This window comes from Saccopteryx bilineata, chromosome 4, assembly GCF_036850765.1.
Source record: "Saccopteryx bilineata isolate mSacBil1 chromosome 4, mSacBil1_pri_phased_curated, whole genome shotgun sequence".
Lineage (NCBI taxonomy): Eukaryota > Metazoa > Chordata > Mammalia > Chiroptera > Emballonuridae > Saccopteryx > Saccopteryx bilineata.
Window position 1 is genome coordinate 272,842,511 of NC_089493.1, and position 20,825 is coordinate 272,863,335.

The following is a 20,825-nucleotide window of genomic DNA, read 5'->3' on the forward strand; positions in this document are numbered from 1 at the left end:
AAATCTTTAATTTCTTTAAGAAGTCCTATGAAAACTTTTTCATGAAAAGGTTTTGCATTTACCCCTTGGTTCCACAAACATCATGCTGTTGCTGGGAAGGTTGTGTTAAGCTCTACCACCTCTAGTAAAAGGGGGGAATTTCTGATAGACGTCCAAGTATCAATAGAAATGAAGTTCCCCCTCTGCTTTCTCTCCTCCATAAATCCCACCCTCCCCAAGGACTTTCCCATGAAGCCTCCCATTAAATGCCACCAGTCAACTTTTCCTCTACCACAGAGGGTCTAAAAAGCATTTCACACCAACTTAAAGCACAGACCCTTGGGACCTTTGCAATTGCTGTACCCTCTGCCTGGAATACTCTTACCCTTGATAAACACACACATGGTTTGCTTCCTCACTTCAAGAACTCTGTTCAAATGCTGCCTCTTCAAAGAATCCTGTTCTCTTCAACCTAAATGTCTCCCTTACCCTGCTTTCGCTTCATGTCACCGCCACTACCTGATTTACGTTGGCATTTGTGTCTCCCCTCCCTGAATTTAAGCTACGTGAAGGTATAGCCTTGTTTTATTTGGTGCTGTTATCTCAACCCTGAAGATTATTCAGTGAATACTATCCAATTATGGGCACAAATTCTATTAACATATATGAAATGAGGGTTGAAAATATCTAGTAACATATAAAAGTAAGGCACTATTACTGACTTTAACTTTTGCTGACTGGATCCTCAGACGAGAAATAAAAACAGACCAACTCTGTTCTTATTATAAAGTAGTGTACTTTATTCCCCGGGTTACATAGAGACACCAAGGCAGGTTACAGAAGAAATTTTAGGAGGAGCTTTAATCATAAGCCGGCTAGCTACGCGGGGCACAATCCCAAATCATGTACGGCCTAATACAGTTCTGAGCCTGCTTTTATACAAAATCAAGTACAGGTTAGAGTGGGCAAGAAGGGGCTTGCGATCCCTTTGTCTAGAGGTATGTTACTCTCATGACCTTAGGGTGAGTCCGAATATAGGAATTCTTGACCAAGGTACATGAACATTATTTCCTAAGGTTTTCAGATAAGTTCTATCTTCTTCGCTCTGTGTGGCAAGTGGCCCCAGGCACCCTTTCAGAAAATTCTAGGAATCTGCTGAACTATGACTAGATGACCCAGTTGTCCTTATAAGCCGGGAAGCTCCTGCATTCTTCTTTCCATTCTCCACAGAAAGGAGGGTTGATAAAAGGCCTGACTTTTCCTCTTTAAAATGGCATTGCTAATGCTAAGTTTTACAGTTCCTTAAGCACCTTATCACATTCTGTTTATTCCTACTTAAAGTTTCCGTTTCCTTCTGTTTATATTACATGCCCACACTGTGCCTCAAAAAATATTTACCCAAATAATTTAGTACTGAGAAAGGTTAAGCAACTCGCCCAAGGTCAGTGGTAGTGCCAACGGAGATCTGACTCTCAAGGTTGGATTTGACGTACCACATTAATAACACACGTTTAAAAGAAGCAGCAAAGTCATCGTGCCCTAATAAGCGAACCTGCTAGCAGTTCTGACTCATACTAGGCTGAGACCAAAGGTTCCTACGGTAACCACACAAACTCCCCGGTTTCTAAACAGCCCCAGCACCCAGCCACCTACGCCGCTGCGTCGTTCTGCTCTTCCGTTGACCTTCAGGGTCTATGGAGACGTCAGCAAACGGAAGGGCTCTGCCCATGCGCTGATTGGTCGCGCGCTGCTAGTCCCGCCTCTTGTCTTCCGCTCTCCTCCTCAGAACCTACCGGAATCTTCTCCGTGCTGTCGCCGCTGTGTTCTCCGACTTTCGCTCTTATAGACACCAAACCGTCGGGCAGTTAGGATGCCGCGTGGAAGCCGAAGCCGCACGTCCCGCGTGGCCGCTCCGGCCAGGTGAGGCCCCCGCGGGGTGTGAGGCCCTGCCGGCGCCATGAGGCAGAGGGAACCCGCGCCAGGCCGAGGCCGAGGCCACTGGCATCTGACGGCCGATGCGGTGTGGGCCCGTCCGCCCCGCGCAAGCCGGGTATAAAGGGGCTCTGGCTAGATTTTCCGTTAGTGGCAAGCGTTTTTATTTCGAAAGCCCGTGAATTACTGCTTAAAATACTTCATTGCTCATTTTAAGTGAAAACAACCAAGTTGTAAAGAGAAATGGAGGTTTGTAAGTGTGAACAGGCTGAAACGTCAAAGTAGCAAAGCAGTGTAGAAAAAAGGTAATGTAATCGGGAAAATGGTCGAATTTCAGTTCAGTGAGTCTTGGAGCGCCTGCCCTGCGCAGTGAGTGAGCCTGTGAGCCCTGGCGGGGTAGCTGGGCTGGGCAGAGCGCCCTCCAGAGGCCGACGGTGCGGCTGCAGCCCAGCCGGGGCGCCTGGAAGATTCGACTAATGAATGCATGAGTGAGTGGAGCAACAAATTGGTGTCTCTCGCTTCCTCTCTCTCCCTAAAATCAATAGATAAAAACTTAAAAAAGCAATGAGCATTTTCGGGTCTCGGCCTAATAAGGGACACAGTCTCTAAGGCCCTCACGTGTATGTGACTTTCTATTTTATAAGGACTGCCAATTACACCTGGTAACCTTAGAGATTCATGTTATTCCTATTCATAAGGAAAAAGAGACTCTGAATAAATGACTTGTCCAAGGTCATGGCCTCTAGTAAATAGGAAAGCCAGGTCTCAGACTCTGGTTTCCAGTGACTAATTCGGGACACTTTTTAGCACAGGACCATATTGCTTCACTGGATTGGGTTCATACAGTGTGCTAGGGTTATAGGGGAGCGGTCCACTTACGGAAAAAAAACTTGTAGCCAAAGGACAGGACACCCCATTTTTATAAAATGAAGTTATAAACTTTTGACCTGGCCTCAAATATTTGGAGGAAGAGAACCCAAGGGAACAATCTAAAAATAGGTTAAAGGGAGCATGATATATGTGAAGATTGTTATTTATTTACTTTTGATTTTGAGAGTTCACTTATTAAAGCTGGGGACAGTGGAACAAGGGAGGGACAGAAGAAGTAACAGGAGAGCTTAGGTGGGGTTGTTCTGGCTCACAGGAAAGTCAGAGAAGAAGGAGGCCTTGAAGACAGGTTCAGCGTGGGTGAGCCCTGCAGGAGCCACCCCTGCCTGTTGCTTCTCTGGTTGCAAATCTTGTGGAGACCCTTAGAGGGAAGAAGTGGGGGAAGGAAAAGGCACTGGTGTGCTCTGGGGAGGGAGAACACACTATGTGAAGATTATTTTAAAGTAGCACAGAACATACTAGTGAAATCGTTGAAAGCATCCAAAGGTCCTGCATATGGGAAACAGTTGAAATTAATTTTGGTTTAACAGTTCAGGCAAGTCACTTCTAGTCTCTGGGCTTCAGTGTTCTAATCTGTAAAATGAAGGAATTGGACTAGATCACTGGTTTTCTATCTCTTTACACTTGGGGACCAGTGGAAATAATTATTTGGGGGACCACTAAGGCAGAAATCACCCTGAGCATAAGCAAATTTGACTAAGATCATTGGCTTGATAATTTTCATACAACATCAGGGTGGTTAACACGTTTGTGGATTGGCATGAAATTTCTGGCAGATTGGAGGTTGAAAACCCCTGGACTAGATTATTTCCTGGGATGACTATCTATCTGCAGGTCTCCTTTCAGATGTTATCAGTTTAGGAAGACCTCCATTGACTATCCTTAAATTATAACATCCCACAACATTCTCCCTATTTTTCTAACACTTGTGATGGATTCTGTACGGATATTTTAAACTCTATATAACAATTTTTATGAAATATTGGAATAACTATTCTTTAAAGATACTGTGGTAAAAAACACACAAAAGAAGTCAAGATAATGTGGGCTAAGTGAATACTTGGAAATGGTTGCAAAAAAGCAGGAAAAATTTTATATTTGGTGGCTACAACCTTAACAAAAGGTTAAAGATAAAATGTAATAAAATAGTTCAGGGAATTGTATTCTGTAAAGTTTTTTTTGTGTGTGTATACACACTATTTGTGTTTAATAATTTAAAATAATAAAAATAATTTAAAACTCTGTTAATTTAAATTGACAGTTTCTAAATCTGGTTCTTTCCTTTCATAGCCGGGCACCTCAGATGAGAGCTGCACCCAGGCCAGCACCAGCAGTTCAGACACCAGCCCCTGCTCCACCGTCTGCTGTCGGCTCGCCTGCTGCTGTTCCCCGGCAGCCAGGTCTGATGGCCCAGATGGCAACCACTGCAGCTGGCGTGGCTGTGGGCTCTGCTGTTGGCCACACAATAGGTCATGCCATCACTGGGGGCTTCAGTGGAGGAAGTAATGCTGAGCCCGCAAGGCCTGACATCACTTACCAGGTAAGATTTTGGGTGGCATTTCCCTTCAGTAGTATATTATGAGAAAAGCTGAGTATCTGTGGGTTCCTTAATGTGTAAGAACTGTCTGTAATTTTAGAATCCACAATACTGTTAACAGAAAATGTTTTATCAAAAGCCACATTTGGCAGTTGAATTAGTGCCTTAAGCCAGTATTAGCAAGTACTATATAAACTGTATTTCTTCCCAAGAATTGTGATAGTTCAGCCTGATTCACTGTAAAACAGCCATTTTCCTTTTCTTTTAAATATTTTGTTTTGGTTACCCTTAAGTGAAAGTTTCAGTCTTAGTTAAATATTCAAAAAAATCTCTTTAATAGCTCTTTGCTCCTTGATCTCTTACCTGACATTTGCCACTGTCCCTCTCTCTGAGGCATGTGAATTTTCTCTGATGAGCATGGGTGTGTATCTGTTGTATTTCTGGTATCCTTGAAACTCGCATCCATCTTTTTTCTTTAGTAGCTCTATTTTTCCTCCATGAAACTTCACTAAACCCCTGGTGTTTAAATGCCCAGATAACCATATCACTTTATTTGCATCATTGTTCTTTTTTTCTTTTTCTTTTTTTTTTTTTGTATTTTTTCTGAAGCTAGAAACCGGGGGTGGGGGGGTGGGGGAGGGGACGGGACAGACTCCTGCATGCGCCCTACTGGGATCCACCCGGCACGCCCACCAGGGGGCGATGCTCTGCCCCTCCGGGGCGTCGCTCTGTTGCGACCAGAGCCACTCTAGCGCCTGGGGCAGAGGCCAAGAAGCCATCCCCAGTGCCCGGGTCATCTTTGCTCCAATGGAGCCTCGGCTGTGGGAGGGGAAGAGAGAGACAGAGAGGAAGGAGAGGGGGAGGGGTGGAGAAGCAGATGGGCGCTTCTCCTGTGTGCCCTGGCTGGGAATCGAACCCGGGACTTCTGCACGCCAGGCCGACGCTCTACCACTGAGCCAACCGGCCAGGGCCCCCCCCTTTTTTTTTAATTCAGTGAGAAAAGGGTAGTCAGAGACAGACTCCTGCATGTACCCCGACCAGGATCCACCTGGCATGCCCACTAGGGGGCAATACTCTGCCCATCTGGGTTGTTACTCCGTTGCTCAGCAACCAAGCTCTAGGGCCTGAGGCAGAAGCCATGGAGCCATCCTCAGTGCCCACGGCCAACTCACTCCAATTGAGCCATGGCTGCAGGAGGAAGAGGGGGAGAGGGAAAGAAAGGGGCAGAGGGGAAGCAAGAGGGGGAGGAATGGAGGAGTGGATGGGTGTTTCTCCTGTGTGCCCTGACTGGGAATCAAACCCGGGACATCCACACCCCAGGCTGACGCGCTACCACTCAGCCAGCCAGCCAGCGCCACATCTTTGTTCTTGAATCTTCCTGATTAAACTGGAATTTTGCTTAAACTCATTTTCTGCCTTAAAAATATTTCTCTTTTCATGTTACTAGATGGAAACTAATTTGCAGCTGGGTCTAGTTCTGTTTCCCCAATTAACCTCAAAGACAGTGGGTATTGCTCTGTGCTCAGGTGTAAATCTGATTTCGTTTCTAAATGTTCCTGATTGTTATGCCTTTGCAGGAGCCCCAGGGAACTCAGCCGGCATATCAGGAGCAGCAGCAGCAGTTTGGCCCATGCCACTATGAGATGAAGCAGTTTTTGGAGTGTGCCCAGAACCAGGGTGACCTTAAGCTTTGTGAGGGTTTCAGTGAGGTGCTGAAACAGTGCAGATTTGCAAATGGTAGGTGATAATATCAATCTATGATTGAACTTGCATATGCTCGAGTCATTTAGTGATGGTGCTCCTGGACCTTGTAGAAATGAGGGAGTCTGAGTTTAATAAAACTGACAAATTAAAGGAGATTTTGTTTAAATTACTTTAAAAATAAGCTAACTTCTAACAAGGAGCAGCTGGTCCAGAGGTTTCTAGTCTTTTTTTTTTTTAATTCAGTGAAAGGAGAGGCAGAGACAGACTCCCGCATGTGCCTCTACCAGGATCCACCCAGCAAGCCCACTAGAGGGTGATGATCTGCCCATGTGGGGCATTGCTCATTGCTCAGCAACTAAACTCTTTTTAGCGCCTAAGATGGAGGCCATGGAGCCATCCTCAGTGTCCAGAGCCAACTCGCTCCAGTTGAGCCATGCAGCAGGAGGAGGGGGAGAGAGAGAAAGCGATAGAGAAGCAGCAAGAGGGAGAGGGGTGGAGAAGCAGATGGGCACTTCTCCTGACTGGGAAAGTGTGCCAGATCTTGTGGTTAACTGTATGTGAGTGATCAAGACTTAAGGCTATGAATACAAAATTTCATTTTCATCCAAGTCCAGGAATGCACATATAGACTCTGCTGTTACTGGCATTCGATGTGCCTCATTGGAAAGACAAGTTTATTAATTCTCTCAATGGAACTGAGATTTAGGCTCTCCAGAATGTCAACTTGTTTTCGTGCCATTTGACTCAGTCAACCTAAGAATTCACGATCTATTAAAATGCTTATTTTTATTTTGGTAGGACATAAGGGAGAAGTTAACCCTTTCAGGTGGTTGAACATATGGAAATAACAGATTCCATGCCTAAATTTCTCAGAATTTTTTGATGAAGCCTAATCTGATATCAAAGTGGCTATATTGCTGCTTAAGAACTCTGTTCCCAGAAGCACATGTGCCCTGTCTTTTGTCAGGTGTGACAAATGTTGAGTTGAAGTTTTCTTGGTTTCAGGATGCCTTCAGTAACTTATGAAAGAAATCCTGGGTTCTTTCTCTCCTTATACATGTAATTGGGAGGGCTTCTGTTTGGTAAGGATTACATAGCAAGTGCTCTTCTAACACACCTTTTTTGTTCGCAGGATTAGCCTAATTAAGAAGTTCAGATTGAAGAAACGGAAAATCATCTCTCATGACCAAGTTAATTTAGTATAAAAATATAATTGATAGTGAAAGTATAAAACTACCAGTTAAACCTCTCTTCTATCATTAATAGTTTCCTTGACTCAGAATTGCAATGGAAGAGGGCCTTCATTCTGTAGAAATTCATTGAGTTTGGGGCTGGGCAAATGTTTGGCCTCCTTAAACCAGCTTTTGTGATGTTACTGTTTGTGAATTAATTAGAATAAAGTGATTTTCTTCCAAAATGGTGTCTGATTAGTGTAAGGTCATAAATTAGATGTGATATACACATGCTGAACATATGTATTTTTCAGAAGAACATAATTGTCTCAACATGTCTTTTAAGTTTATTTTGTATATGTAGTCTCTGGATATTAAATTAGCATCCACCCAGAGGATCTGGTAGAGCTCCCTGAGGAACTTTTGTAGAGAAATAGTTATGTAAGGAGTAGTTCACTAGCAAACATACTGCTCATTAAAAAGATTCCAGATACTATAGGCCTTTGGAGCCAGTGTTCAGTAAACTGAGCAGTAACAAGAAACTGTTTAAAATAGTAACTGTTCTCCTAGGCCCTGGTCGGCAAACTCGGCTCGCGAGCCACATGCGGCTCTTTGGCCTCTTCGAGTGTGGCTCTTCCACAAAATACCATGTGCGGGCGCTACCTCGAAAAGGAATGTACCTACCTATATAGTTTAAGTTTAAAAAATTGGCTCTCAAAAGAAATTTCGATCGTACTGCTGGTATTTGGCTCTGTTGACTAATGAGTTTGTCGACCTGTCCTAGAATATCCAATTAGTTGATCAGAAATGAAAACTATTCTATTAATACAGGTAGTTCCCCTGGAAATGTTTTTCTCATACTTAGGCATTGTTGCTTCCTCTTCCTGAAAGACTAGTTGCAATTATTTTGAGATGGACTAATTTTGAGGCACATCATTTTTTTTTTTAAAGATTCTATTTATTGATTTTAGAGGAGAGGGGAGTGAGGAGCACCAATGGGTAGCAGCTTCTCATATGTGCCTTAACCGGGCAAGCCTGGGGTTTCAAACCAGGACCTTGGCATTCCAGGTTGACACTCTATCCATTGTGCCACCACAGGTCAGTTAGGCCATCGTTTTTTTAACAGCCAAGTTCCAAACCTCAACAAAATTTTATTCGGTTCCTAGGAGTTGTCCTCCACGTCTACATTATGCTCCTGCACTCTTCTGACTTTCAAATGTCTTTATCTGTTTTTTTTTCCCTTCTAAGATTTAGAGACCTCTGTTACTATAAAGTGAATTGATGTTGAATGAGTGAATGCAATTGCTGCTTCCTGTCCTCAGCTGTATTCTTAGAGTGCCCTATTCTACCAAACCATTGAGTTCCTGAAAGGGGCCAAGACTGCCTTGCCCTAACCATCTGAATAACCCCAGACAGTTCAATCCTGGCAAATCCTCCATCATATCTGCATTGGTCTCCTTTGCTCATTTTCGTGGAGGCTCAGGGCTTTTAAGTTCATAGTGTTAGTCCCCATCCAAAGTGTGATCGTATATAGTGGGTACTCAAATATCGTTCAATTAGTGAATCCAAAGAAAATGAACCACTGACAAAATATTAAGAGTGGCTGGCTTGTGGAACCATGGCTCCACAGAGAAGGACACAGGGAATGATCTTAGGTACATTGGCCTTTTGCCCTAAGGTCAGAAGCATTTTGTCATGTATTGCAAGTATGAACCAGCCTTGGCTGTGTAGCTAAGTTGGTTAGAGCATTGCCCTGATGTGCCAAGGTTGTGGGTTCAATGCCCAGTCAGGGCATGTACAACAGTCAACCAATGAATGCATAAGTAAGTAGGACAACAAATTGATGTTTCTTCCTTTTAAAACAAAAAAAAATGTAAACTAGTATGAGTCAAGTCTATAGCTAGAGCCAGGGCAGGGGAAGGACTATTGATAGTAAAAGGAGGAGATAGGTGTTTTCATCCTTGGATCCAGATGTACCTTGATAAGCTGAAGACCTTTATGCATAAAGCTCATACCCTGAAGTTACTTTCAACTACTTTTTTTTTGACAGAGACGGAGGGACATAAGACAGGAAGGGAGAGATGAGAATCAGTTCTTCATTGTGGCACCTTAGTTGTTCACTGCTTTCTCATGTGTGCCTTGACCAGGGGTTATAGCAGAGTGAGTGACCCCCTTGCTCAAGACAGCAACCTTGGACTCAAGCCAGCGACCATGGAGTCATGTCTATGATCCCACACATAAACCAGTGATCCTGCACTCAAGCTGGATGAGCCTGCACTCAAGCCAGCAACCTTGGGGTTTCAAACCTGGGTCCTCTGCATCCCAGTCCAATGTTCTATCCACTGCACCACTGCCTGGTCAGGCTCAACTACTTTTTGTATAGTAATTCAGCAAAGTTTTTCTGCAGTGGAAAATAGATGGGTCAGTGTGATATAACAGAAAGAATACTTGAGCCCACATCTGGGGTTGATCTAGGCTCTCTCCTCACCCATTTTTTGATGAACTAATCACATTCTCTTCAAAATGGGCTAATACCAGAGTTTTGGGATCCATGTGAAGTGCTTTGTAAGATGCTTGTCAAATGGGTGTTAATGGGCTCAGCTCCTGTGAAACACTGTTAGCCCTCCCTTCATTTTGTATATTAAGGGTTTGAAAAAAAGGTTGCTTTAGCATAAGGGAGAGCAAAAAACAAGTATCTGCTGGGTGTTAGCGTGTTGCTTATACTATTATATTTACAATTCTGTCAGCCTCTTAAGATAGAATCACTGCCCTGGCCGGTTGGCTCAGTGGTAGAGCGTCGGCCTGGCGTGCAGGAGTCCCGGGTTCAATTCCTGGCCAGGGCACACAGGAGAAGCGCCCATCTGCTTCTCCACCCCTCCTCCTCTCCTTCCTCTCTGTCTCTCTCTTCCCCTCCCGCAGTCAAGGCTCCATTGGAGCAAAGATGGCCCGGGCACTGAGGATGGCTCTGTGGCCTCTGCCTCAGGCACTAGAATGGCTCTGGTTGCAACAGAGCAGTGCCCCCTGGTGGGCATGCCGGGTGGATCCTGGTTGGGCGCATGTGGGAGTCTGTCTGACTGCCTCCCCGTTTCCAACTTCAGAAAAATACACACACAAAAAATAGAATCACTGATGTGGACCCTCACCCGAAGAGCCCAAAGTCGCATACAGAGCCCAGGCGCTTTTCCTGGCACACACAACTCTTCCCAGTAGAAAATGCAGCCTGAAAACAAAATGGGTAAGGATGAAATGATGGAGGCAGATCAGAGGTTGATTCCTGAGGAGATGTTCCCTAACTTTTAAGGTCTGCATTTTATAAGGCAGCCCCACAAACTGTTCCTGAGCAGATCCTGATGCCCTGGTGCCTGAGCTAGTGTAGGCGCGCCAGTGCGCTGTTTCCTGATTACAGCAAACACAGAAGTTGCTCCCAGAGAAGCAGGTTGGCTTTAAATCCTCTGGGCCTGGAGATGAAGTGAGCTCCAGAAGGAAGATTGGTCACCCCATGCTGTCCTGCCTAGTCCCAGGTCACCAGAACTTCCCTCACCCTCCACCAGAGGTCGCCCCCTGGAGAAACTTGGCCTTGCGCGTTGTCCCTGCTGAGCCTTGGCCTGCATCCCGGGTTTGCAGTTGTGATTTATTTTGGGCACCCTCAGCCTTCCCTCATCAAGTAGCAAAGCACGAAAGAAGAGCAGCAAAATATCCTGCTCTAGCCACGAGTGTCTGTTGGGAACACACTTCAGTTCTCTGTCGTCCTTCTCCCCAAGGGGCTCTTGGACCTTTGAGATTCCTGTCAATTTCACTCAAGGGCCTGTGCGGACCTAACGGTGAGTAGCTGGGCCAGTGATGGACAAAAGCCAGGCAGCAGACAGGGACAGGGAGAGGCTGTGGGGTAGAGAAGATAGAAACGCATAACCCAACAGTCCCACTTCTCCCTTCCCAAGGCAGATGGACCAGAAGAACCGCAGCACTGACGCTTGAAGCCCCCTCCAGGGGAATTTATCTATGGAAAGTGGGTCCCTGTTACTGTGTTTTCAGACTGAGTTTGGGGGAAGGATGTTATATTCCAGAAAGGACTAAACCCATTTGGCAACCCTTTTCAAAGGGGTCTCGGGAAGGGTGTAGAGGATGCATGTGAGGGCAGTGAACAGAGGCACAAAGTCAGCCCCAAGTTAGGCCTAGAGCAAGGGGAGGGGGCAAGAGAAACCTCCCTGCCTCAGCCTGGGAGAGATGAATGCAGTCAGAACTAGTAGTCATGCCATGCGGTGGGTCCCCCAGACAGGATGGCATTCCGGAGTGGGTCCAGATATACCCTCTGCCCATGGAGGTCTGGGGGAAGGGAAAGATCTGGTGCTACCACCTTAAAAGGACTTGCTAGGAAATGAGCTTGGTTTTCTGGGGAACAGTCTCCTGTGCTCAGTAGGGTTGCTGACAGGGCAGAGGCAGCCTGTGAGCAGCCCAGGCTTCCTGCTGACAGCGGAGGCTGTTATACTTATCCTTCTGATGACCGGGCACCCAGCAGTAGGGACACCAGGTCTCCTGGAACAGCCAGCCCGAGTCCCAGGGCAGCCAGGGCTGTGACCTGGCTAGTCAGCAAACGGGCCCCTTCGACAGACCAGGCCTCGCTGGGCCCAGAAAAGGCAGCAGGAGTGGGGCTACAGGCAGTTCTGGCCCTGCCGAGTGGCAGCTGGTGCCCATTTTCTATCTGTTCTTCTTCCTGTCGGTAGATGACTTTCTCTAGCCCTCAAATCCTTCCTCTGAGGTCAGTACCCTGTCGTCTCTACAGAGCCGAAGCAAACTGGCCAGCTCAGCTCCTGAGTCCACGCCTGAGTGTCCTAGCTCTGTACTGCCCCACATTGTGGCAGGACTACTCAGGGCTCATTAGCCACCATTTGGTAGGATATGGGGCATTCTGCCGACAGGACCTTGGACCAAAGGGATACCTCCAACCATCAACCCACATCTAGGGAGCAGCACCTACTACGTGCCTGCACTGGACACAGGGAGGCGGGATGGCTGGGGCTGGGACAGCCAGAGAAGATCATAGCTTGATGGGGAGATGACAACACACACTGACAGTGATACCAGAGGCTGGGACTGGGATTCCCCCATCAACCTCTGCACCCCTCAGAGCATCTGGCACAGTGCTTTACAACAAGCATGACTGAATGAAAGTGATTATGAAAGTCCGGGTTGAGGACAAAATGAGTAAGGAAGAAGCAGTGGGAAGGGCAGGAAGCACATTCTGAAAGAAGGGGTGTTATCAGGGCATACAGGATCAGGGAAGATGAGACTGTGAAGCTTCTCACCTTCTCCAGAAGTGCAGAGAGCAGGCAGAGGAAAGGCAGGACCAGCCTCAGCTCCTCAGAAAGGAAACGGCACCTTAGTTTGTCCTTTGAAGAGTTTCTCTGTGGCTCTTTCTCAAGTCAGGGGCATGCCTGCCTTCCCAGAGCTAACCTTGGTCCGATGTCCTGCTGCAGGCCTGGGCCTGCGTGTTGGCTGTTCCTATGGGGGAGCAGCAGCTTACAGTGAGAACACGTAGGGAGACATGGCCACCTGGGCTCACAAGAGTACAGCCAGTGGGACAAATGATGCTGGGCTCTTTTCAAAGCGTTTTTCAATTCACATTTATTTTGAGCATTCACAATAGGCCAGCCCTGTGCCAAGAGACACAAAGATGGGTGAAAACCAGCACCAGCCCTCAAAGGGCACATCCCCTAGGTCGGGAAAGCTGACAACTCCTTTCTGTTCCCCTCTCAGAGCCCTTCAGAGCCACCCCCCAGGGAGCTGAGCATGACACAGGACGAGGCACTGCTGGACTCACATTCTGCACAGGGTTTCTATGAGAATTATGAGCCCAAGGAGATCCTGGGCAGGTAAGGCCCAGACCTTCCCCAGGAAACGCTGTCCTGGGCTCCAGCCAGCTCTATAGGCTGGGCCAGTCTCTGCTCGATGCTGAGCACTATGCCCATTCCCAGCCCCAAAGCACTGTACACTTGGAGAATCCCTCAGTTTTGGGTCCTCTCCTCCTGAACAGGATACATAAGGGGATATAACAGTACCCAGATCAGAGATCTCTTCTGGCAAAGAGCTCCCCACAACTCTCACCGATGCTGATGACAAGCACATCCAAGTCCAGCTCTGGGCCAGGGTCAGGGATGAGGGGTCAGAGGAAGCTTATGGCCTTTAAAGTGTACAGCTTCTTTCTGTGCATGAAAGAACAGTGACCTGGGAGTTAAGAGGCCAGAGACCAGGCTTGTTACTCGGTTCCAGGCAAACCACCCTCTCTGTGCCTTCCCCAAAAGCTCACTGGGAGTTGAGGGACAAGGCATGACATCTATGCTGTGCCCTGGACTTGGGACCTGGCTGAGGGGCCCCTGGGACCATCTGTCCTCTGCACCCCCAGGGGAGTCAGCAGTGTCGTCAGGCGCTGTATCCACAAGCCCACGAGTCAGGAGTATGCCGTGAAGATCATTGACATCACTGGCGGGGGCAGCTTCAGCTCCAAGGAGGTGCAGGAGCTGCGAGAGGCCACGCTGAAGGAAGTAGATATCCTGCACAAGGTGTCGGGGCGCCCCAACATCAGTGAGTGACTCCCCCAAGCCACAGCGGGGTGCTCTGCCATGCTTCTGCCCTGGTAACCCAAGTCAGGGAGCGCAACCCCACTGTGCAGCTAGCCCAAACTGTCCAGCTTGTTTCTGCACCCTGAGGCCCCACAGCTCAGTGCCCTGAGGCTTGAGGTTCTCAGCTCCAACCTCTAGGAAGACTGCTCCGGGGATTCAACACTAAGCCTCCTCTTCCAGCAGGACAAGGGGTCACAGGCGGGGCCAGGGCTGGGTGAGAGCTGGGGAAAGGGGATGTGAAGTCCCTGGGCCTGCCTCCTCCCCTAGCGGGCCTCCACTCTGGAAGTCAGCTCCAGCAGCTTTAAACCCCTGCCCCTGGGCCCCACTGCCTCTGCCCAGGCTCCTCTGCTCCCTGAGACAAGCCGGCCATTTCCATTTCAGTACAGCTGAAGGACACTTACGAGACCAACACTTTCTTCTTCTTGGTGTTTGATCTGTAAGTACCCAGCCCTGGAGCCAGTCATACCCTGAGGCCTATTGGAGAACCTTGCATTGTAGTCCCCCACCCAGGGCTTCCTGGAGACCAGCTGCCAGCCCCCTACGCTGTGGATGCCAAATAGGATCACAAATGCTTTAGGCAGCTCAGTCCCTGGGATCAGGTGGCTGGGTTTTGAATCCTGGGTCCACCACTTGCAGGCCAAATGTTTTCTTTTCTTTTTTTTTTTAATTGACTCTTTTTGTTTTTTCTTTAAGTATTTTTGTTTTTTAGATTTTTTTAATTCATTTTTATTGGAGAGGGAGAGAGAGAGAGGAGAAGAGACAGAGAGAACAGAGTGAGGAACAGGAACCATCAACTCCCACATGTGTCTTGACCAGGCAAGCCCAGGGTTTTGAACCAGCGACCTCAACGTTCCAGGTCGATGCTTTATCCACTGCGCCACCACAGGTCAGGCTAAATGTTTTCTTTAAATATCAGTTTTTTCATGTAATAATAGCATAGTTACACCTGACCAGGCAGTGGTGCAGTGGCTAGAGTGTCGGCCTGGGATGCTGAGGACCCAGGTTCGAAACCACAAGGTCACCAATATAAGCGCGGGCTCATCTGGCTTGAGAGTGGAGTCGCCAGTGTGAGTGTGGTATCATAGACAGGACCCCATGGTCGCTGGCTTGAGCCCAAGATCGCTGGCTTGAGCAAGGGGTCACTGGCTCAGCTGAAGCCTCCTAGTCAAGGCACATATGAGAAGCAATCAATGAACAATTAAAGTGCCCCAACTATGAGTTGATGCTTCTCATCTCTCCCTTCCTGTCTGTCTGTCCCTGTCTGCCCTTCTCTTTCTAAAAGTAGTAATAGTAATAATAATAACAACAACACAGTTACTGGCACAATGTAAATGCTAATAACTATTAGCTATGATGATGATGATTGTGGTTATTCAATACTTCTAAACATCGAGGATACAGCAATGAATAAGAGAGTTATGTTTCCCAACTTCACTGGATTCAAATGTTGCTTTTTAAGAACACAGTACAAATATTGTATAATATAAGGCTCACCTCTGTGAATCCTAGGCTGTAATAATTATCATAGGCAGTGAACAGAAAGCAGTCAAGCTAAAACATACACCTAGTTATGTACATATACACAAAGCTGAACAGCGGTTAGAGAGAGATGGCATTTTTCTTAGATGGTGCGGTCAGGGAAGGCTCTCCAGGAGGTGACCTGAGCAGAGGATAGGAAGAAGGGAGGGAGGGATCTGAACCAAGACCTAGAGAAGGAGCTTTCCAGCAGACGGAACAGTCAGAGCAAGAGCCCTGCTGGATGGGCTTGGCATGTTGGAGGATTGGCAAGGAGGCCGGGGTGGGTAGTGGCACAGCTTGTGGTGATGGCAGGATGCGAGGTCGGTCAGTACCAAAGACCGGGTTCTGCAGGCACTTTAGCTATGGTAAGGACTTTGGAGGGTGGACGTCAGAGGGTAATGTGATTTGATTTACTTCTGAGAAAGCTCCTACTGACTGTCAGGAGGCAAGGGTGGAAAGGAGGAGGTAGCAGTATTGAGGCAAGAGACCCACCAGGGAGGTGGAGGTTGTGTTTGGGATGTGGTGCTAAGATGGACCCAACCATCATCATCATCATCATCATCATCATCATCATCATCATCATCATTATCATCATCAGTCATTGCTCCCTGCTTCTGCACCAGCTGGGCTATTGAGATGAGCTCCTTGGCACAGGCACCAGTGGGCCCTTCAGCTCTGAGAGCCTCTGTTTTCTCAAGAAAGGAAAAATGATATGAACCACTCTGCCTATGTCACCAGGCTCTGAGCATCAAATTCGAACAACACAAAGTTCTCTGTGAATGGTGCATTCAGTCATTACTACCATTTTTGTAAGAAAAGGTTCCCAGGGGCCCTGGCCGGTTGGCTCAGCGGTAAAGCGTCGGCCTGGCGTGCAGGGGACCCGGGTTTGATTCCTGGCCAGGGCACATAGGAGAAGCGCCCATTTGCTTCTCCACCCCCCCCCCTTCCTCTCTGTCTCTCTCTTCCCCTCCCGCAGCCAAAGCTCCATTGGAGCAAAGATGGCCCGGGTGCTGGGGATGGCTCCTTGGCCTCTGCCCCAGGCGCTAGAGTGGCTCTGGTCGCGGCACAGCGACGCCCCGGAGGGGCAGAGCATCGCCCCCTGGTGGGCAGAGCATCACCCCCTGGTGGGCAGAGCTTCGCCCCTGGTGGGCGTGCCAGGTGGATCCCGGTTGGGCGCATGCGGGAGTCTGTCTGACTGTCTCTTCCCGTTTCCAGCTTCAGAAAAATACAAAAAAAAAAAAAGAAAAAAGAAAAAAAAGAAAAGGTTCCCAAGGAAAGGAACTCTCTGGCCCCTTGTTTTTCCATGCCACCAAGTCCTCATTAAAGAACAGAAGTCTCTGCTGTGTGACTCACTGTTAGAGGGGTGTCTTGATTTCTCCATACATAACAGCTCATGTAGGCACTGGATTTCTTGAGAATTTATTCAAGGACGTTTTGTATTGTTGGAACATTTTTATATTGTAGCCATATTGAATATATGCAGCGTTACTTTACTTAGAGAAACAATGTAACTTGGTGTGAGTGTGTGTGTATATATATATATATATGTATATATGTAAACAGCCAGCTCCAGGGTGGCAGGAACCTGGTGATGTAACTTGCGCAATCCTCAGTACTTATAAGTAAATCTTTTTGCTGCTGCTGCTGCTATTGGTAACAGTGAGCTCTCCTAGTGTCTTTTTTATTTTATTTATTGATTTTAGAGATAGAGGAAGGGAAAGAGAGAGAAAAACATCAATTTGTTGTTCCACTTATTTATGCATTCATTGGCTGAATCTTGTTTGTGCCCTGACTGGGGATTGAACCCACAACTTTGGCAGATAAGGACCATGCTCTAACCAACTAAACTACCCAGCCAGGGCTCTCGTAGTATCTTTAAAATGGACTTAAAGTGACAAAACCTGGATGCACACGTTGCTTTTTAGGAACACATTACAGATACTGTATAAAACAAGGCTCGCCTCTGTAAATTCTATGTTGTTTCCTCAAACAGAACCCCCCTTCCTGCCCTAGCTGCTAAACTCACTGCAAACTCCCTTGTGCCCTAGGAATCCAGCTGCTTTCCCCGGGGGAGCGGGTGCGAGGGGGCAGCAGGCAGCTTTTCTTTCTGAACCAGGGAGACTGTCCCAGGGCCCCTCCAGACTGGACCAGCCAGAGCTGTCCCAACTCGATTCAGTGGCACTGCCCTGCGGGGCAGCTCAAATGTCTCTAACCTTTGAAAAAGTTGCTTGGGGAATCTATTTTTAATGCTGCCCCAAGTTGCCCTCCAGGTTATAACTAGATTGTCTTAGCAGAGACCTCTTTGTAGATCATCCCAAGAAATGAGAAGACGGAGCCACAATTCTTAATCCTAAAATAGGCAAAACTGCTCCTCCAACACTTGTACTGCCACTTCTTCCATTTATTCCCCCAAAAACAAAATCAGAATACTCCTGTCCTTCTGATCTGGGTCTGGGCCCTTGGGCCAGGGGGCCTGGGGCCATCTTTCCACCACCCAGCCCTGATTTTGGCCCTGACAGGCCCCCGTCCATGCTGTCACTTCCACAGATGGGAGGAGACCCGCACACTGGTGCCATCCCAGCCCTCCAGCCTCCCTTGTTCTTCTAATCTTCCCAGGCAACCTCTCCACTCACTCCCCCAGCTCCTCCCTGCAGACCTCAGTCCTTTGCCTCTGGAGGGATTAGGATGAGAAACAGCTCTCTGGTAGCAGGTTAAGGGAGTGGTCTTGGGACCAATACAGCTACAAACGCTCTGTCCCCACAGCATGAAGAGAGGGGAGCTCTTTGATTACCTCACTGAGAAGGTCACCCTGAGTGAGAAGGAAACCAGGTGAGGACCCCTGTGCCCACCTCCCACACCCTGCTCGAGTCCTGGTGCTGCAGGCACTAAGCGCTTAGAGGCGGCATGGAGTACTTGTCTGGGCTGGGGCTGTGCCCCACTGGCTTTTGGGACCTCCTTTTTTCCTTGGCTCAGCCTACACTGTCCCAGCCTGTCCCGAGTCCTCTCTCACTTGCAGTCTGGCTGGTATTGTGGGCTTTGGTCTCCTGTGCTGCTACCTGATCCTGCAGAGTAGGAGAAAGGAGTAACGTGTGCCTGTCCCACCCCAGAAAAATTATGAGAGCCCTGCTGGAGGTGATCTGCAACTTGCACAAACTTAACATCGTGCATCGGGATCTGAAGCCCGAGAATATCCTCTTGGATGACGACATGAACATCAAGCTCACAGACTTTGGCTTTTCCTGCCAGCTGAAGCCAGGAGAGAAGCTCCGAGGTCTGGTAACGTGGCCTTGGCCCATGCCGGGGGCTCAGGCTTTCTCATCAACTCTCCCAGGATCAGAGATACCTTGGGTTTCTCCCCTACTCCCCATACCCTGCCCTGGGAATAAAAATCCTATCATTTCAGGGCTAAGAGTCCTTGCAGGTAGGCCCTCTTCTCAGGATGGAGCTGAGCCAGGTTCCCACTGCCTGAGTTTCTAGGCTAGAATGGCTAGATGTGACCAGGGAGCTGACAGCTCCGAAGCGGCCCCATGAGTCAGCCCTAGCCCCCTGCCCTAGGCTCTGAAGTGTCCAATGCTAGGAGAGTCCCAGCACAAGCACCATTTTGGCTCCATCTTGTTTCCATTGCACGTTGCAACACCTTAGTTGTTCATTGATTGCTTTCTAATATGTGCCTTGATCGTGGGCCTTCAGCAGACCGAGTAACCCCTTGCTGGAGCCAGCGACCTTGGTTGGGTTCAAGCTGGTGGGCTTTTGCTCAAACCAGATGAGCCTGTGCTCAAGCTCGCGACCTCGGGGTCTCGAACCTGGGTCCTCTGCATCCCAGTCCGATGCTCTATCCACTGCGCCACCGCCTGGTCAGGCTCCATCTTGTTTCTTTGGACTTTCTTCTCCCAAGTGCCCCCTGCTGACCTGTCCTGACGGTAACTATTCCTGCAGAGGTCTGTGGGACCCCCAGTTACCTGGCCCCTGAGATCATAGAGTGCTCCATGAACGATGACCACTCAGGCTACGGGAAGGAGGTGGACATGTGAGTGTGTTGAGGGGAAGGTAGCGGGATGCCACCATGGCCGCAACTCCTCACTGGGGAGGGGAGAAAGTGGCCGGAGCTCTAGCCAGCCCACCCGCTTCCTCCCCATCCACGTGCCAGGTGGAGCACAGGGGTCATCATGTACACCCTGCTGGCTGGCTCCCCGCCCTTCTGGCACCGGAAGCAGATGCTGATGCTGAGGATGATCATGAGCGGCAACTACCAGTTTGGCTCCCCCGAGTGGGATGATTACTCGGACACGGTGAAAGACTTGGTGAGGGGCCAGGCCTGGTGGCTGCTGGGCTCAGGCAAGGGGGTCGGTCCACCCTGGGGGGAGGCGGGTATGCCATGCCCCAGGATGGAGAAGAGACGCTATATCTTTGGAAGTGCTGGAAGGGTCCCTCCCTTGACGTTTCTGGTAACCACGCCCTGTTCCCTCAGATTTCCCACCTCTTGGTGGTGAACCCCCAGGACCGCCTTTCAGCAGAAGAGGCCTTAACGCATCCCTTCTTCCAGCAGTATGTGGTGGAGGAAGTGCGTCACTTCAGCCCCCGGGGCAAGTTCAAGGTACTGAAGCTCCCCTCCCACCAGGCCCTGGGGCAGTTGCTGCTGCTTCTTCAAGGCCAAGCCCCCAAGTACCCTCCTTACCCCCCAGGGACCACTACTTACCCTCTTAGGGTTTCCAGGGCACCTTCCCTTCTCCTCCCACCCACCCATAAGGGTTCTGGGAACTACTGGCTTCAGGGAAGACAGATGTCACCGGTTTCCAACAGTCTAAATGTCTGCGGATGCTGGTGGGGTAGGAATGTGGGGCACATAGGAAGAGCCCAGAGGCCGCCATGCAAGGCTTCATGGCAAACAAGCTCAGGCCTCCCTGCACTGGGGGGAGCAGACAGGCCCGCTAGGCTCACCCAGGTCCTCAGTCCTGGCCCTCCGCAGGTGATCGCTCTGACCGTGCTGGCTTCCGTGCGGATCTACTACCAGTACCGCCGGGTGAAGCCCATCACCCGCGAGATCGTCATCCGTGACCCCTACGCCCTCCGGCCTCTGCGCAGACTCATCGATGCCTACGCTTTCCGAATCTATGGCCACTGGGTGAAGAAGGGCCAGCAGCAGAACCGGGCTGCCCTCTTTGAGAACACTCCCAAGGCCGTGCTCCTCTCGCTGGTGGAGGAGGAGGAGGACTACTGAGGGGTTGGCAGGTGGGAGGGGGGAGCAGGAGGCAGGCAGGGAGGGGAAACCACAGGAGCACGAGTCAGAGGAATGAGACTGTGCTGGCCTCTGGGCGGCGGAGCACCGGGTCCTGGCCAGCGTCCCCTCGCAGAGGCTCTGCACAACAAGAGCAGGGCACTGCCATCACACAGTGGTAAGTGCAGCTGGGGCCAGGTCCGCAGAGGAGGGGACTGGGCGTGTCCCACGGCCAGCAGCCGGCCTGCTTCTCCACTCCCAGC

At 49.1% G+C, this 20,825-nt stretch overlaps 2 protein-coding genes across 2 annotated transcripts; both read left to right on the forward strand.

Moving 5' to 3' along the window:
- The first annotated feature begins 1,663 nt into the window (after window positions 1-1,663).
- CHCHD2 (coiled-coil-helix-coiled-coil-helix domain containing 2) lies at window positions 1,664-7,457 on the forward strand. Its single transcript, XM_066274697.1, has 4 exons — window positions 1,664-1,899; window positions 4,090-4,339; window positions 5,914-6,073; window positions 7,173-7,457. Exons 1-4 carry the CDS (start codon window positions 1,850-1,852, stop codon window positions 7,181-7,183), a joined length of 471 nt encoding a protein of 156 aa, XP_066130794.1. The 5' UTR covers window positions 1,664-1,849; the 3' UTR covers window positions 7,184-7,457.
- A 3,426-nt stretch (window positions 7,458-10,883) lies between these two features.
- Window positions 10,884-20,785, forward strand: PHKG1 (phosphorylase kinase catalytic subunit gamma 1). Its single transcript, XM_066274698.1, has 10 exons — window positions 10,884-11,033; window positions 12,967-13,082; window positions 13,613-13,791; window positions 14,211-14,265; window positions 18,111-18,176; window positions 18,455-18,618; window positions 19,284-19,374; window positions 19,495-19,648; window positions 19,816-19,941; window positions 20,314-20,785. The coding sequence occupies exons 2-10, from the start codon at window positions 13,000-13,002 to the stop codon at window positions 20,563-20,565; spliced, it is 1,170 nt and encodes a 389-aa protein (XP_066130795.1). The 5' UTR covers window positions 10,884-11,033; window positions 12,967-12,999; the 3' UTR covers window positions 20,566-20,785.
- Window positions 20,786-20,825: the final 40 nt, after the last annotated feature.

Bases quoted from the DNA above. Each gene is read 5' to 3' on its own strand.
- PHKG1 (XM_066274698.1), top strand. From the start codon at position 13,000: ATGACACAGGACGAGGCACTGCTGGACTCACATTCTGCACAGGGTTTC. The intron at 18,177-18,454 runs GTGAGGACCCCT...GTCCCACCCCAG, and splicing joins CTGAGTGAGAAGGAAACCAG to AAAAATTATGAGAGCCCTGC. The intron at 19,375-19,494 runs GTGAGTGTGTTG...TCCACGTGCCAG, and splicing joins TACGGGAAGGAGGTGGACAT to GTGGAGCACAGGGGTCATCA.
- CHCHD2 (XM_066274697.1), top strand. From the start codon at position 1,850: ATGCCGCGTGGAAGCCGAAGCCGCACGTCCCGCGTGGCCGCTCCGGCC. The intron at 1,900-4,089 runs GTGAGGCCCCCG...TTCCTTTCATAG, and splicing joins CGCGTGGCCGCTCCGGCCAG to CCGGGCACCTCAGATGAGAG. The intron at 4,340-5,913 runs GTAAGATTTTGG...ATGCCTTTGCAG, and splicing joins GGCCTGACATCACTTACCAG to GAGCCCCAGGGAACTCAGCC.